The sequence below is a fragment of the Anas acuta genome, chromosome 9, assembly GCF_963932015.1.
Source record: "Anas acuta chromosome 9, bAnaAcu1.1, whole genome shotgun sequence".
Lineage (NCBI taxonomy): Eukaryota > Metazoa > Chordata > Aves > Anseriformes > Anatidae > Anas > Anas acuta.
Genome location: NC_088987.1, coordinates 13,104,419 through 13,120,388, shown reverse-complemented (window position 1 = coordinate 13,120,388; position 15,970 = coordinate 13,104,419). Strand labels below are relative to the sequence as shown.

Here is a 15,970-nt window from a genome sequence, read left to right as displayed (position 1 = left end):
ATGCCCATTTTCATGATTAATCTTTACAAAAGCTTTTACTCATTTTGATGTATTTATTTTATCGATTTATATAGCAATTATTATCATGCCAACTTGGTTTCCACTTACCACATCACTGCCTTTTCATTACTACTGCCCTGTGCTTAAAAACTTACTGCCCAGCCCTGCAGTACTGGGGGACAGGGATGATATTTTTTGGTTACTTTCACATTTACAGAAGGAAAACTTCAATGGCAGTTAAGGAGCTACAGAGACAGCTCTCGAGTGTCACCTCAATTTTAAGGACGGGTTGTTTCTGACTAAGCTTGTTCTCCATATTGAGATCCAGTTCAACACCAGAATCACCAGGATCTTGAGGTGGCCATAAAATAAATAGAACAACAATCACAACATTTTCCTCAGAGACTTTTGAGGAAAAGAATAAACCACTTGAATTGCAAGTGTGTTTGGCTCTTCCCCTCTACTCAGTTTGATGACAAGGTTGCATGCTGGAGGGGGAGTCAATTCTCTGCTGACTTTTAGATTCCTTCTCAAGATGTTTACAGGAAAGTTTGATGTGAGTAACTAAGCCAGTCTTCTGCTCACCTGGACCAAATGCTCACCCGAATCACCGAGGACACACTTTTTCTGACGGTAATGGATATGAGTACTCGAGGTTTCCATCTGGCAGCAAAACAGTGATTCCATCTTTATGAGGCACTAAGTAAGTTTAAACAGATTTTTTTTGCGTATAGATTGCTCCCGGGAGGGCATTACAGAGTGGGCAGCTGGTCCCACGTCAAACAAATTTAAAGCATGGGAAAAGAAGAGGAAAAAGAAGAGAAATAAAGAGAAGGAAAGATATTACCACTGGCTTAAGCCTTGCTACAGTCATTGCCAGCTTTAGGTTAACACTTCTCGTGACAACCTGAGCCTGAAGAGGGCTATAAAATCCCAAGAAGATTAATGGAGGAAGCATCCTTACTCCAGAGGAGCTGCAGGTTACAGAAATGTAACTTTTTCTGCTCAGAAAATCTGTCACAGCAAGAGCAGTCTATAGCCTGTGACTGCTCAGATACTCGGGGAAGCCTGCTGTCTCCTTGGGACTTCCTCTGGAAGAGAAGAGGGAGGGATGGATGACTTTCAGGTTCAGCTTCCAAGTCATCAGAAACCAAGATAAATTCTAGTGTTTTTCCTAGCATAAAGAGATAATTACATGGAAGACAGCCTGAAGAAATGAAGGTACCTAACTGATACCTTTGACCAGCTGCAGTCTGCCTCCCTTTCCTGGCAGCTTTTCAGCTAAACCCCTCAACATAATGTACCGTGACACAGCCAACAGAGAGGGAAATTGAGGCACCACTGACCTCATCTTCGGCTATTTCTGAGTGACAAAGATGGGAACAGAATCCATCTGACACTGAACCAGTGCACTCCCTCCAGTGGGTCAACAGCCCGTGACTTTAAGCCAGCACGAAGCCTGTGTGTCCATAAATACACAAATACTAATTGTCATGGGAAGTAAAGGTGTGCCATATAAGAAAACCTTTTCATTACGAGCAAGGACATTTCTCTAGCTTGTTATAGCTATCAGCCGTGAGAATACAGTTACATTTTCTACAAGAACAGGCAACCTGATGGAAATAATTATTTCGTGCCCTTTCTTAATATCTTAACCACCCTACTCTCGTTCTAAGCATTAATGTGACCGTGCTAATCAGCACCCCTGTCTCCCAGATACACCACGCTAACCGAACACAGCGCTGCCCAGCCAAGCACGCGGGTTGACAGTAAACCCCAGCAGAAATTGTAGTTTACACTCCTCCTGATGGGACAACAACTTTCCAGAGCCAATAAAGCAAGTACATTTCACATCTGGCACACACCAGACTTATGAGTGACTTTGACAGAACGCTGCTGTGAGCAAAATGTGTTTCAGCACTGCACCTTTACTGGGGCAATTACAGCGTTCTCATTAAGATGATAGAAATAAAGAGCTGAGAGGTAATAAAAGAGAAAAATCAACAAGAAACTAAAGTGTGGTATGACTTATTCCATAATAAAATGGTTAGTTTAATAGATATTCTTGGATATATTCAAAAACGGATCCAGCTCATGCTCCTTTCTCCAAACGCAAAGGGAGCTGGAAGAACCACATGCAGCAAGGAGCCTCTGGTAGGAATCTAGGGCTTTCCTGTTGCTGTTCAGAAAGTAAAATAGTTTTAATGCATACATTGTTAATGCATGTCCAGTTCTGCTACGAGACATTCAGTACATGCACATGGTAATGAACTCTGCTGCTGATTTAAGGTGCAGGATGACAGCAGAGAATAAAGAAACCTTTAATAGGACAAAATCTGCCCTTCAGAAGTGAGTCTCTGAGCTCAAGCTGGGCAGCTCCTGTGCTCTTTGTAAAGCAGCAGAGCAGCAAAAGAAGCAAACCGTCCTTTAGGTAGTCCTCAACACGATTATTATGGAGGAGGTAAAGATTTTCTAGAACTCTTTCATGAGTGACAAACATCTTTCTTGCTTACCAGAAGTCAACCCAATTCTTCTCTCCACAACTTACCATATGTTTACAGATTTTATTTTTCATGATCATACAGTAGTCAAAAAGCAAGAGAGCCAAGACTACACATAGATGAAGATTTTCTTGTTACATGATTAGCAAAGGAAACGAGTGCTACTTTTGGGATGGTTCAGCTACAATTCACTGCCCGCAGAGGAGTCAGAGACTCCAGTTGGGTTCATTCAGTTTTCCTTGTGTGAATTTGGAAGCAGCAACAGCCAGCCACCACTGCACTCAGTGCCATGGAAAAGCCCATAAATAAACAGCACACAGCCCTGTGCCTACGTGCAGTTCCACTGTAATACAACCCAGGGCTCGCAGGGTATCACTGAGTACAGCCCCATGTCTGGGAGGAATACCGTACGTAGCAGTAAGCATCAGATTTGAGGTATCTAGACTCTCTGGAACCAAAGGCTTAGTTCCTTGGCAGGATTCACGCAGCCCTTCACCCTTTGAGACAGCATATAATTCTCTCTCCCCAAAAGGTTCACCAAGGAGCTCCTACAAAAACATCCCAGCTCAGCCTGTGATTATCAAAGTACAAGAGCAGGAACATATGACCTCATTTTCCAATTGAGGGGAAGACACAAAAAGCCCTCCCTCTGAATCCCAGCCAAGGCAGCAGTACCTCTACCTGACCAAGCTGTTTGCTATCTGCTGCAAATTACCCTTGAAACAGTCGGCGTTCGTTCCAGAAAAGGAGGCTACCAGAGAGCATTACAGACTCCATTAGCCGAAGAAAAAATCTTACAGACAGGTCAAGGAGATCTGCTGCTCAAAAATACCTGTTGTTTGGGCTGCTTTTTCAATCTGTGGCAAAACACTCTTCTGCCTTAGTCCTGCACTTGTTCATGGACTAGATTTCGCTAGAGTGGAAAAATATTTCATGTCACTTGGCAAAACTACGGAAGAGACTTTTAAGAGGAGGATCCTGAGCCTACCTAAGAGCTCTCTTCAGGAGGTGCTGGTTTTCAGAGAGGCCGCTGCCAGGTTCATGTCATGCTTTAGGAACAACAGCATTTGTCCACAAGAGCCTTCCTCCTTCTTCGCATATGTTATGGCAGAGGCTGCCAGGTCCTGCTGAGGCCGCTGCCCCTCTCCAAGCTCACCAGCACCAGGCAGCCTGCGGCTTGCCTGCAGACCACACGCCAACAGGGCAGGCAGCTAGCGGTCCCCATCAAGCTGGGATCCCAGATCCAGCCGTGTGCGACTTCAGCACCGCAACCACCACTCATACCACAGGAGGGTGTAGCCTACAAACTCTCCCCAGGATCTGGAGTCAGTAACTTTATTAAGTGTGAAACAGGCGCCGCCCCTAAGAGGAGACAGAAAATCACCACCTGACAGCCTCTGAGGGCTTCTTCTGCCCGTGCCCCTCTCCCCAGCCCAGACGCTGATTTTCCTGCAGGATATAAGAACTTAATAATCCTTAAGACTTTAGCCTCTGTAAGATTTGTTTTACTAGCCAATAAATACTGTCTTGAGATTAGCTAAGGGCTTTCAACACCTTTGTTACTGAAAATACTTAGTAAACAGACAACAGGACTGCAAAAGTTCCATTTTCTAGAGAAAACAAGCCAAAACCCACATGCAGACAGCTGAGGAGCGTCCCAGTGCACACGCAGGTCTGGCCTTTGCTCTGCAGCAGCTCCCCCAGCTGCCCTCCGCTCCCCTCTTCTCCTTCATCCTCAGCCAAGCACTGCTCGAAGTCTTCAGGGGAGATGCTTCAACATCCACATGTTGTTAAAGGCTTGAACAAAATAAGCTTCGGAGTCCTACTGCGTGTGTGGTGGGGCATACTAAGATATATGCACTGATAACAGCTGCCAGATGAAAACACTGGAAAACACTTCAGTGCTTAATTATAAGAGGGCACAAGGCAGGAGGCATTACTGCCTGGCAAGAGGTATCATTAAAGCACACGAGCTCTAGTGGAGCTGAGTGTACTTAACAAACAGGGAAGATCAATACGCACTACTTTTCCTTAGCTCTGCTCCAATCATCCTCTTCAAAGAAACCTTTATGAGAGCTAAAATTTAGAAGCGTGTTACCCTCTCTCACCTTCTCTCATGCTATTTATTTTCTGAGAGCTTGATACTCAATTGGAAGGCTCGGTATGACATTAAAAACAGCAAAGCATCACAGCATCTATGTCTTCCTTCTGGAAGGGCATGATTTCCCCCAAGTTTCATTTACAGTACTAGACTTTGATTACATTGATTTTTTTATACTTCCTATAAAAGTTTGAAGAACTTCTCCCAGGAATAGCTCAAGAAAGAGAGTTAAGTGTGTAACAAAATGGATGAAAAGCCTTGTTTTACCGCTTTTTTACTAGCTTTCACATTTAGCTCTCAAAAGATAAATGTGATCTGATGTCTCTATCAGCACATGAGAACAGCAACATAACTCAAGCTTCAGAACGCTGTTCCCACAAACCTCCTCTTGCCACAAAGTAAGGAATAACTCCTTGCTTGCAGACAACTTTTCGGCCGCGTGTCATCTTGACTGCTTTACGTGAAGAGAAGGTAAAGATCACCAGCTCCATGGAGTCATTTGCAGCCATATAGAGCTGTCTATGATCAGAGCAATTGCCGATCAAACCTTGTCCTTGAGACAGAAACCTAAGCCAGAAAACATATCCAAAACTTATTTGCAATAAGAAGTCTCTCCATCAACCTCAGCAAGCTTTGAACTGCTTTAAAAAAAAATAAATATGAAAGCTAAGAAAGCAATAACCCAAACTGACAGTTATCCCACCACACACCTACAAGCAACAGAGCTACCAAGAGGCAGCTACAGGCTGTTGTACATGAACCTGACACTCTGCTTTTTTATTCCAATTCTTGCAAAGATTTTCTTAAAACACGCGGAAGCCAGGGATGTGCCTTCGTTACCCAGATAGATATATGGTCATTCATAAGACTGAAAACGTTTTTTGACATTGTGAAGCACTTCGTTCCTTTATGATGAATTCAAGCGGGTAATTACAAAAGAAATCTTTAGTTACGTGCAACTTTCCCGTTTCGCCGCTGTCACCCACTGTACACAAAGGCGAAGGGGCGCAGCACGCCGCTCGGCAGCTCCAACAAGCACGGAACAAGGCAGGCTCGCTGCCCTGCCGGGTGAAGGCTGAGCTCTGCTCATCGCTCCGCGAGGTTCCCTCTGCGGGGCAGCCCGTGCCGGGGAGCTCCTCCTCAGCCACAACTTGCAGCGCCTTCGCTCCCCAGCCTGCCGGCAACGCGAGCGGTCCTCAGCGGCTCTCTCTGCAACTCGGCTGCAGGGGACGCGACCTGCCTGGAAGCACCTCGCTGCCCCAGGTCCCGACCCAAACCTCGCCGCGGTCTGAACAAGAAGCAGCGGGGCCGGACACAGCCCGGCACGGACCCCCCCGGGCGCTACCTGCGACCCCTCTCTCTCCCTCCCTCCCTCCTCGCACTGACCGGCCGTGGGCACGTCGGGGACCAGCTTGAGGGGCCCGATCTGCCGCAGCTGGAAAGCCGTCCGCACTTCGTGGCAGCTGGGCGCCTTGCCCGCCGCCAGCCCCGCCGCCGCCAGCAGCCACAGCCCCAGCAGCCCGCGGCTCCCGCCGGCGGCCATCTCGCACCCAGCGGCCGGGCCGGGCCGTGTGCGGGCGGCGGGGGCGGCCGCGAGTCCCGGCCCCTGCCGCTGCCCCGGGCCCGGCTCCTGCTCCTGCTCCGGCTCCGGTCGCCTCCCTCCCTCCCGCCCCCCCCCCGGCCCGCGCCCCGCCCGCCGGCCGGCTCGGGGAGGGCCGGAGCCAACGGGGGGAGCGGCGCCGGGAGCCGGGCGGGGGGCGCCGGGCCCCGGGGGCGGCGCCGGGCTCGGGGGAAAGTTGGCGGGGCGGGGGGCTGCGGAAGGCAGCGGTGGGTGGGCTCTGGGGGACAGGTAGGCGGCCCTGCCTCGTCTCGGTGGCTCTTAGCACGGGAACGTGGCTAGGAAATGCACCAGCAAGTAGCCCAAGCGCACCCTTCCTGGGGACGAGGCAACAAATCAAGCCCTGAGGTGGTCCCTTGCTTTTGGACCTGTGCAGGGAAAAACACAACAAAACAAACACACACACACAACAAAGCCCTTGTAGCTCCTTCAGGACCTCACCTGTGTGCTGCGCTGACTGCCTGGTACCCTCCAGGTGGCCTGGGCCCCGCAGCAGAAGGCCAGGACGAGCGCTGAGCTGTGGGGCTGGCACAGCCATGTCCAGGTGCAGGCACAGCCGCCCCTGCTTGGGCTGCCCCAAGCTGCCCGCACCCACCTCGCTCACCTCAGCTGCCACGGCTCCGTGCTTGGCCAGGGCAGCCTGGCCTCTCCCTGTGGCCTCCCGGGGCTGGGGTCACCATCACAGCTCTTCTGCCATCTTTTTACCACCCTAAGTATGCCGTGGGATCAGCAGCTTTCCAGCATGCTTCAGCAGACAGCTTCCAACCTTAAGCAACCTCTGGCATTTTCCACCTCACAAAAACACGGTTTCCAGAGGAGCAAACCCCAAGACGTCTCCCACAAACAGCAGAATTTGCACAGAACCTTTCAGGCATATGGAGCCCGTTATGAGCTATGAGCATGACTATTGTTTGAGGCCATTATGTCTGATTTCTTTAAGGTTGCTTGCAACCCTCGAGATGCTTCTAACATGCTCCTGAAGCAACAAGGGAGCCCACCTGCAGCTAATTCAACCATTACACATTCCCATAGAATGTAATGGGAGGCTGAGCTCAATGCTGTCAATAGTTGCCTTAGTTGGGTTTTAATAGCTAGAAGTGTAAATCCTTTAAGCAATTTGCTGGTATCTGTTCCTATCAAACCAGCACAAGATGCATACTCCTTCTTGGGAAGTAAAACACACTTTGATGCAGAACATCTAAACTTGCAAATGAAAACAATGTGGAACAACAAGCCAGACACTTGGCTTCTACATCCAAAAGCAGAAAATAAGTCACCTTAGACAACAACCGCTCACACGGGGCAGAGCAGCAGCTCTTTGCTTGTCCTGCAGCTCTCAAAGCTGACAGCAAAAGCCCAGGACACTGGAGAAAAAGATGCACCCCAAAGGAACCCACAGACCAACCCAAAATATCTTTGTTTTCAGCTCAGGATCAGTCGTACAGCCAGCAAGGCTTCAGTTAGCACACCGGGCTAGACCCCAAATCCGGGCAGTGACAGGTGGATGAAAGAGAGGAGGGAACAAGCAGCACCGGTGACTGAAGGCTGAGCGTGGTGCAGAGCAGCAGCCCAGCTACCTACACCCACTGTCCAGCGTGTGGTTTTAAGGACCCAAGGAAAAACACCAAGTTGCCACGCTTGGGTTTTGTTCAACCTCGGGTGCAATCCTAAAGGCTGTATGTGCAGACAATACTGCCATTGACTGCAGCAGGAGCTCTGCCAGAAAAGAAACGGCAGGATGATGGATCTGACGAGTAATTTATTTGACGAATAACAGCATTATTTGGCATATACATTATTCTATGAATAACGTCTAATCAGTCCTGTGCAAGGGCCTGAGGCGTTTCATTCGGTGGGATTTTTGCCATTGTTTTCAGTGGGTGGCAAGCTCAAAGCACAAATTGCTAATCCTTTCCTAAGGTGGCTGTTACTTTATCACCTCATCTTTATATGGTGGGTGCTCTTTTCCTCACCTCTCTTTTTTGGGGGGTCTGCTAAGTCATTTCACTTATGTATACTTTTTTTTTTTTTTTAATTGGTTCTCCTGTTGTTAGTAGAGGGCACACCATTACATTGCCACTATCTCCAGTTCCCCTCCTCTCCTCAAAACACCACTAAGGAGCCTGAATTATACACAAATACAACACAGCATAGTGTCAGGGAACTGGAATGTCTGTATATACATTGGTTACTTCGATACATAAGGAAACGTTTATGTTTCTAATGGTTTTGTAATAACTATATTGAAAGGCATGAATTAAGGATAGCCTGTTACAATTTTCAGGCTGGAGTCTGACTTTTTCCCTCCTCTGGCAAAAAGTATAGATTCATGCACATTTTTTGAATATAGGTTTTTGTCACTGATTATAATGTTCCCTTTTCGTTCTTTTTTTTTTTAATGTAGGATAGATAAGAAAAAGGGAAAGTTTGTGTCCAATTTTGGAAACAGATACTTCTCAAACACAGAAGTACCTGAACACATACGTAAAGATACACAATTATAAAAGAAATGTGCTACAGCACACTGCTTGGAGCCAGCCGTACCGATGAGGTGGTTGCTAGTACCTGTCCGTGCTGAGACACGGGTGCTGTGCGGGCACCCACATGCACAGCCCACAGCTACGGGTCAGCCTCGCTGCCAGCCCCGTGGCTCTGCAAGCAGCTATGCACCTCTGCTGACACCGCGCTGGTGACCAGTCCAAAGTCTTGACACCAAGGAGCATGCCAAAGAGCTAATTAAACCCACTCTGACCGTATAAAGCCCCAGGAGCCTTAGGTAGGTGTTCCCCCTGCAAAACGATGAGCAGCACGGGTGTCGTACCTGCACACAGCCGACTTCCCAGGGAGCTGAGATCACCACACAGGCCTAACACAGCAGACCCCAAGCAGTGGAGGTCCTCCAAAATTCCTGCAAAACACACGCTCCACATTCAGCAGAGCAGTCAGCTTGACTTCAGTGGAAGCAGTCAGGTGCTTAATGGCAAACACATGCCTAAGTGCTCTGCTGGAAGAGGGCTGGAGATAACAGAAGAGGTATTTAACCAATTATTGTACATGACGCTATTATGCTTCAACAATTTGCCTGGAACCATCACAGTTTACCTTGTCAACAGGTGTCTTTTGTTTTTCACAAATGAATATTTATTACTGTACATCATTGAGAACTATATCAGTGCTTCTTACAATGAATAGCAATATAAATCTGCCCAAACAATCCGCTCAGACTTAATCCTGCTAAAGTGACCACAATACTCAGCGTGAGCTTTGGATGTGTAAGAAAAGCTGGGATCAGGTCTGGGATAAAGGTTTTGTGTGCCTGCTGCCTCAGCCCTCCTCTTGTTGAATATAGCTGGAGTTGTGCCAGTGATTTCAATGGAAGCTGGACTAATTCCCTTCTGTTTAAGATAAGCTCATCTCCAACACTGGACTTGCCACCAATGGGACTTGATGGGCACACAGTCTGCTTTCACCAATTCAGCTGACAGAGTGAGGCCTTACTGTGTGCACTTTTAGCCATTCAAAAAAATAAAATAAAATAAAGCTAGCAATCTAGTCTTTACAGCCTTAGTTTATCTTTAGAGGCCCAGCTTTCCAAAGAACATGGTGTAGCGAAGCACCCGAGGAACTCAGTTGACTCCTTGAAAGTCAAAGTAAGGGATCTGGTTAAGTCACCAGAATGAGCCTGAACCAGAAGCCAATTTTCATTTAAAAAATTCCATCAGCCTCAAAGGAAAAGGAAAATCCTTTGCTCAGAAGAATCCATATTAAGACAAGTTTATTTTTTTAATTTTTTTTCTCCTAAGAAAATTAAGTTGATTTTCTAAAGACTATGAAGACTATATTTCAAGTCAGAGCAAACTTTTAAAGCTGAGCATGAAATTTTAAACATAGATTTTAATAGTAAAAAGCAGTCATGCATTAAATATTCATAGCCATACAAAGACTAAAAGCACTGATAGAAAATTGTTGCTGGTAATTCTACTCAAAATTTTCTTATACTGTTGAAGTGACGAACACTATGAAACTAATAGAAAAATTACCAGCATAAACCCTACCATTCTGGTTTTTATTTGGAGATTCCATTTCCTTCTCTTCTCATTCAGTCCAAGTAGTGAGCACAATGCAAACAAGTATGCTGCCATACCATGAATTATTTCCTGTGCTGTATGTACTCCACATGGAAAAAATGTGTGCAGACCTTTTTGATGGTCAGCATGCAGTATTCCTGCACTGCCTCATTATTTCATGGGTATTTTTTGCTTTACCAGACAGACCTATTCAAATGCATAGTTTAAAAATGCCTGCTGTACTTTTTTTTTTCTGAGGAAAAAAAAAAAACATGCCTGAAAGGCACAGCTGTTAGCTATACCATAACACTTTTTTTTTTCCCCAAATTTATTGGACCACCAACCAACACAAGATCTATGAAAGAAATACAATTGTAGAAGAAAAAAAAAAAATGAACAAAAATGGAAAAAAAAGAAAAGCCCAGTGAGCCAGGACAGCCACTAGTTAGGAGAAAGCCATGAGGGCTGAACAAGGGTTGGCCTTAAACATCCTACAGGCAATGCTGAAGAGGCTTCCACGTTTTCGTCATTACCTATAATTTCCTTTCAAGAATGTGAGGACAACTATTTTGGCTCAGACCAAAAATTGTTTAGCCTGTTGACTCGTCTCATCTGGCAGAGACCCAAGCTACCGTGCTTTTTTAGATTGCACCATGTACAACACACCAGAATTTTCCCTCTCTAGAAAATGGTCTCAGATCACATACCTAGGCCACCACAGAATGTTACGTGTTTTCTCTGATAGCAGCTGAGACTCCTCTAATATCCAGTAAATATCTTGGAAGTATCCTTTATCATAAAATGATTGCCCAGAGAAGAGGGAGTCTTAAAATCTCACTGGAGATGTAAAGGAGAAAGAGGCCCGTAAAGCTTTTAATACTCAGCAGTGCAGCATCTTCCAGGGCCGATAGCCAGTGCAAAGCATGAGAAACATGACATCAAGTTAAAAAGGAGCCTTCCCACCTCAACTGTACTACTACTGTGTGAGTTCTTATTCCTAACACACCCTGGGTACTGAGCAGCTGAGATGAAGAACGTAAGTGTTCTTATCTGCATGGCTCAGCATACAGATTAATTTAATTGGGACAAGCAAGAAGTTTCCAGATTTACTCATGTGAGAAGCTACCGCGCTGCCCAAGGGAAATCAAGTAGCTTACTCAAAGAGTAAGGATTGCATAATGCACCATACTTCAAAAGACTAACAATACAAACAGAGGCTTGTTATTAAGGAAGCCACTGGCTTGCTTCATGCCTTCCAGAAGTTCCCCTGCCCAACAAGAGAGCCATATCCTAGTGAACACCAGAAATTCACAGCTGGCTCCATCAACACCAGCACCAAACTTACAGTGCTAAGAAACACAGCACCCAGACATCCCATCTGCCCTCAAGGCAATAGTTCAGGTGTGAAATACCACAGCAGTAAACCAGCAGCCCATGGGTGCTGCTGTCCTAAGAAGCGTGGCAACCCTAGCCTGCCTCCAGGCTCCCTGCCTTGCCTTTCTCATGAGGTGTGCGGGTAGGTCCAGAGGGGAAACCCAGACACACACCTCCTGAGCAGAAACCTGCTGACATTTTAAGGATGTCCATCTCTGGCAATCACCGAAAGTCACGTTTCTAGAACTGCCCAACAAGCCTAGATGCACAGGACAGAAGGATGCCTGGCCTCCCCTGCAGGTTGTGACAGGGCACACATGCTCTGTTGAGCACTTGTAATGCACTTAAAATTACAATTACAAAATAGGGCTTCCAGAGTGACCGGCATACAACATCACATTTAAAGTGCCAGATTTAACCTTAAATATATGTGTCAAAAATGCCTATAATTTCTGATAACTTCACAAGAACTCTTGACTGTTTCCTCCCTGACAGGTAAAAATCACAACACACTAGACTGTTAAAACTGTGAATTTTTAGAAGCTTTGGAATTCATCAAATCTGTTCTTCTAAGGAAAATAGTGCTTTTATTCAAAGGCTTATGGTATGGAACAAATTCACCATCTAAAATTGCAATTGCATAAAAAACTAAAAAGGTGACATAATACAAGTGTGAATAGAATCATTATAATGCTTATAATAGCTTTCTCTAGCAGAACAAAATGCCTCAACTTTCATTTGTCTAGCCGGGCACTCAGAAAAGATGATTTTTAACTATGTGTCAGAATTTGAAGTTAATTAAAACTAATTGCCTGCTGTACTGTAAGCGATGCCACTGCATTTTCAAATAACTCTGTTTCCATGGGATAATTTAGTTAACACCAATGTCTCATCTACTGAATTCTGGGCTTGCCTTAATTGTATTGTTCAAGTTGTTTATCTTTCCTCTTTGCCTCAAAACTTTACATAAAATGTCAAAAACAGCAAAGTTCATAGCTAAGATTGACGCTTTATCAACACAAGAAAAAGCATCCTAGAATATAAACTACTTTACCAAAATAAATTAACTCCTTGGACACCTCACGTTACAGTTGCCACTAGCCACCACTTTCTGTCCTCAGAACGGTTGTGTATGTGTTCAGCTTCAGAGTAAGTCCTCATAGCCCAGGACCAGTGTACCTTTTAACTGGCAGAGCAGCATTCATTATCATTACCATATGGGCGTGAGCTGAAGTAGATCTCTGTAGTGAGAACTACAGCCAGGAAACACACTGCTGCTACTCACACAACACTAGCATATTTGCAGACCTTTTCAGCTTTGTGTCCAGTGTTCAAGTCTCCACGTGCTGGATAACATACAACGGGAGCACCTCCTCTCTTCACAGGGAGGGTACAAAGGATACGAACCCTGGGTTAAAGAAGGGCAAACATGCCCAGGAACAATTTTCTGCTGCTGTCATCCAGGAAGAGGGGCAGGAGGACAGCAGCAGATGACCCATCCCAAAACTGCTATGACAAAAGCAAGATGGTTGTCACCACACTCCTGCACAGTATGGCAGAGACAACAACTCGTTCCCTGAAGCCAAACCATGCCCAGGCCCATTCAAAGTGCAAAGAACCTGTTCAGTCTCAGCTCTGCAGAGCAGGCGGTGGTCAAGTGGGGTAACTCGCTTTGGGGGCAGCCATCAGCTTGCTTCTGCTTTTGGGCAAGGGTCTCTGCAAAGCTCCTCAGCACAAGCCATCCAAGGCTTGCACGAGGAGACCCCCTTAGTATATGAGCTGCTGTTAGGGGAGAGGATTGTGTTAAAAAATGCTGGCACAGAGACAGACCATCATTCACCAGTGAAATCAGAGAGTCATTTAGGTTGGAAAAGACCCTTAAGATCATCAAGCCCAACCATCATCTAACAATACAAGGCCACTACTGAACTCCACTCCTAAGCCCACATCCACACATCTCTTAAGTAACTCTAGGGATGGAGACTCTACCACCTACTTGGGCAGCCCACTCCAATGCCTAATCACCCTTTCCATGAAGAAATTCCTCCTAATGTCCAATCTAAACCTCCCCTGGTGCAACTTGAGGCCAATCTGCTGTGGTTAGGAACAAACTAACAGACATGAGAAAAGCACCACATTTCATAAGACTTCCAGATGTTAGATTCATACTGTACTCCTAGTCCACTTCCTAATGAAGGGCAACAGCAGCTTGATAGCCTGGAGGCTGGAACAACAATAGCAGAACAGGCACGAGTCACTGCTGAAATATGCCTGGGAAGCTTGCCTGTACAGTTTTAAACACATTTGTTTAAAATATGCTATTCAAAAAAATACATGTTGAAAAGAGGTTTTTCTAATTGGGATTTGATGTTGTCAGTTTTAGAAAAACACCCTTGTCAAAGATCTCAGTGCTGAGCAGTCTGATGATGATAATCAGTTGCAGAAGGGCTATTCTGGAGAAGAAATGTGCACTTCAAAAAAACGGTGAAAAAGCTTCCTGATCCCATGATGCTGGGGCAAGAACACCATCCCGGGTTCCCCTCTGGTTCAGCTGCTGCCCAATGCATTCCTTCCAAATCCACTTGTAGAGGCGTCCCTCAGAGTAAGAGCTGAAAACGGTGGAAGGGGTCAGGTCTCTTTATAAGCACTGGGCTGCAGAAACTTTGTTAGGAAAAATGCTCACTACCTTTGCAAACGGAACAAAGATGATGCACAATGAGAAAAAAAAATGAAAAGGAAGCACACTTGGCTACATTTTAACATGCATTATGCTACATGTATAGCTTCATTTTGTAATAGCTACACTTAAAAACTAATTTCTTTTGGTGAAGTATTGAGAGTAATCTTTCCCTGTTTTGACTCATACCATAAAATGTCTTGTAGACCCAATGCAAGAAGAAATCTTGGAGCTAAAAAGTATTTTCCAAACAGAACACTTGAATGCAATTGCTCACTTAAATCTGCGTGTCAACACAAACTTTCTCCTCCTGGATTTTGCTCATGAGCACAACAACCACTGGCGCAGCTCTTCACATGAGTGAGACAGGAATTTGACCCCTTAGCCCCAGCCCTACTGTGGGATCCCACTCATATCAAAGTCCACCGATTTCAGTAAAAGAAAAAAGAAAGAAATTCCCTTGTTGCAACAGGTCCATGCCAGTTGTTCTTGCCAGCAGATCAGCAGTTTAGATTGCATTTATCTGCGTGGGCATCTGCTGCTTCTTAGTGACCCTAATTTTGGGTAGACCTGTGCAGTGTCAAGAGTTGGACTTGATGATCCTTGAGGGTCCCTTCCAACTCAGGATATTCTATGATTCTATGATTCTAATTGCACAGTGCTTCTGTGAACAGAGGGAACAAGGAGCAAAGACAAAACGGCTCTGCTTGGAGGTCAGTCGGCTGCCATCCTTCCCTCACCACACCTCCACAGCACATGCAACACTCCAGCATGCCAAGCAGGCCTTGGATTTGTCTGCTAGACACTGGATTTTCCTACACAAGATGGTAATCTCTCTTCTCCAAGAAACTGCGGGAAAAAGCAAATGAGCCCTGAGCAGGTATAAATTAATGCTGACACTTGCTAGAATAATGTACTCTCCTGAGCCTCTGCATCTATGACGCCAACGGAGCCTGCTGGTGACATGAGTTTATATGCATCTTTCTGCTAAATCAGAGCATCATCTGCACAAATCAAGCACGTGGGAGACATCGTGAGATTTGTGATAGTCCCTGGAGGACTTCAGGTCCGTAGAACCATGGCTGGATCCTGAGCCATCTATTCTCACTGACTGCTGCGACTTTTTACAGGCAATTCTTAGTGACAAATTGGAGGATAAATCCTCTCAGTATTTCAACAAGGTAACAGGCAAGCTTTGTTTGACTTTGAAATACAGATTACTCAGTGGTGATAGCACTCCCTATTATACACAGCTCATTTTATTTCTTCAAAAACAGGTTCTGGACTGGTAATAAGTGGCTTTCTGCCCTGTGCAGTAAATCCATCACAAACATGGGCCTGAAAACACGACACGCGTCCTCCTCAAGTTCTTTACAAGGTTGGAGAGTTGAGTGAATCAGTATTTGCTTGTCTAGTGGCAACCATGTGCCTGATCCAAGACTCTTCAAAGACAGTGCAAAGTTCCTGTGACCCCAGTGAAGTTTAGGACAAGTCGGCTATGCCCTGGTGCTCCTGGACCTGCCTCATCTCTGCTCACACTGAGCCCAGGTTTCATGTGCTGTGCTGTCACTCACAGGGATGATGCTCATTTTCTGATCTGCTTGCAGATACTAAGCCCAAAAATTACAAGGA

The 15,970-nt window shown here is 45.9% G+C and overlaps 1 protein-coding gene across 5 annotated transcripts in view; it reads right to left on the bottom strand.

The window, feature by feature from the left end:
- Positions 1 to 15,970, bottom strand: part of LOC137861127 (glypican-5-like) — a 418,126-nt gene that overhangs the window by 361,058 nt on the left and 41,098 nt on the right. For 2 of the 5 annotated variants that reach the window (XM_068692222.1, XM_068692223.1), the window contains exon 1: positions 5,989 to 6,276. The exons of 1 other annotated variant lie outside the window; for it this stretch is intronic. In XM_068692222.1, coding sequence (XP_068548323.1) covers positions 5,989 to 6,145 — 157 coding nt within the window. In that variant the 5' untranslated portion in view covers positions 6,146 to 6,276. Of the gene's footprint in view, positions 1 to 5,988; positions 6,280 to 15,970 lie in introns of those variants that run through there. 2 more of the 5 variants (XM_068692226.1, XM_068692224.1) reach the window with 2 other exon arrangements.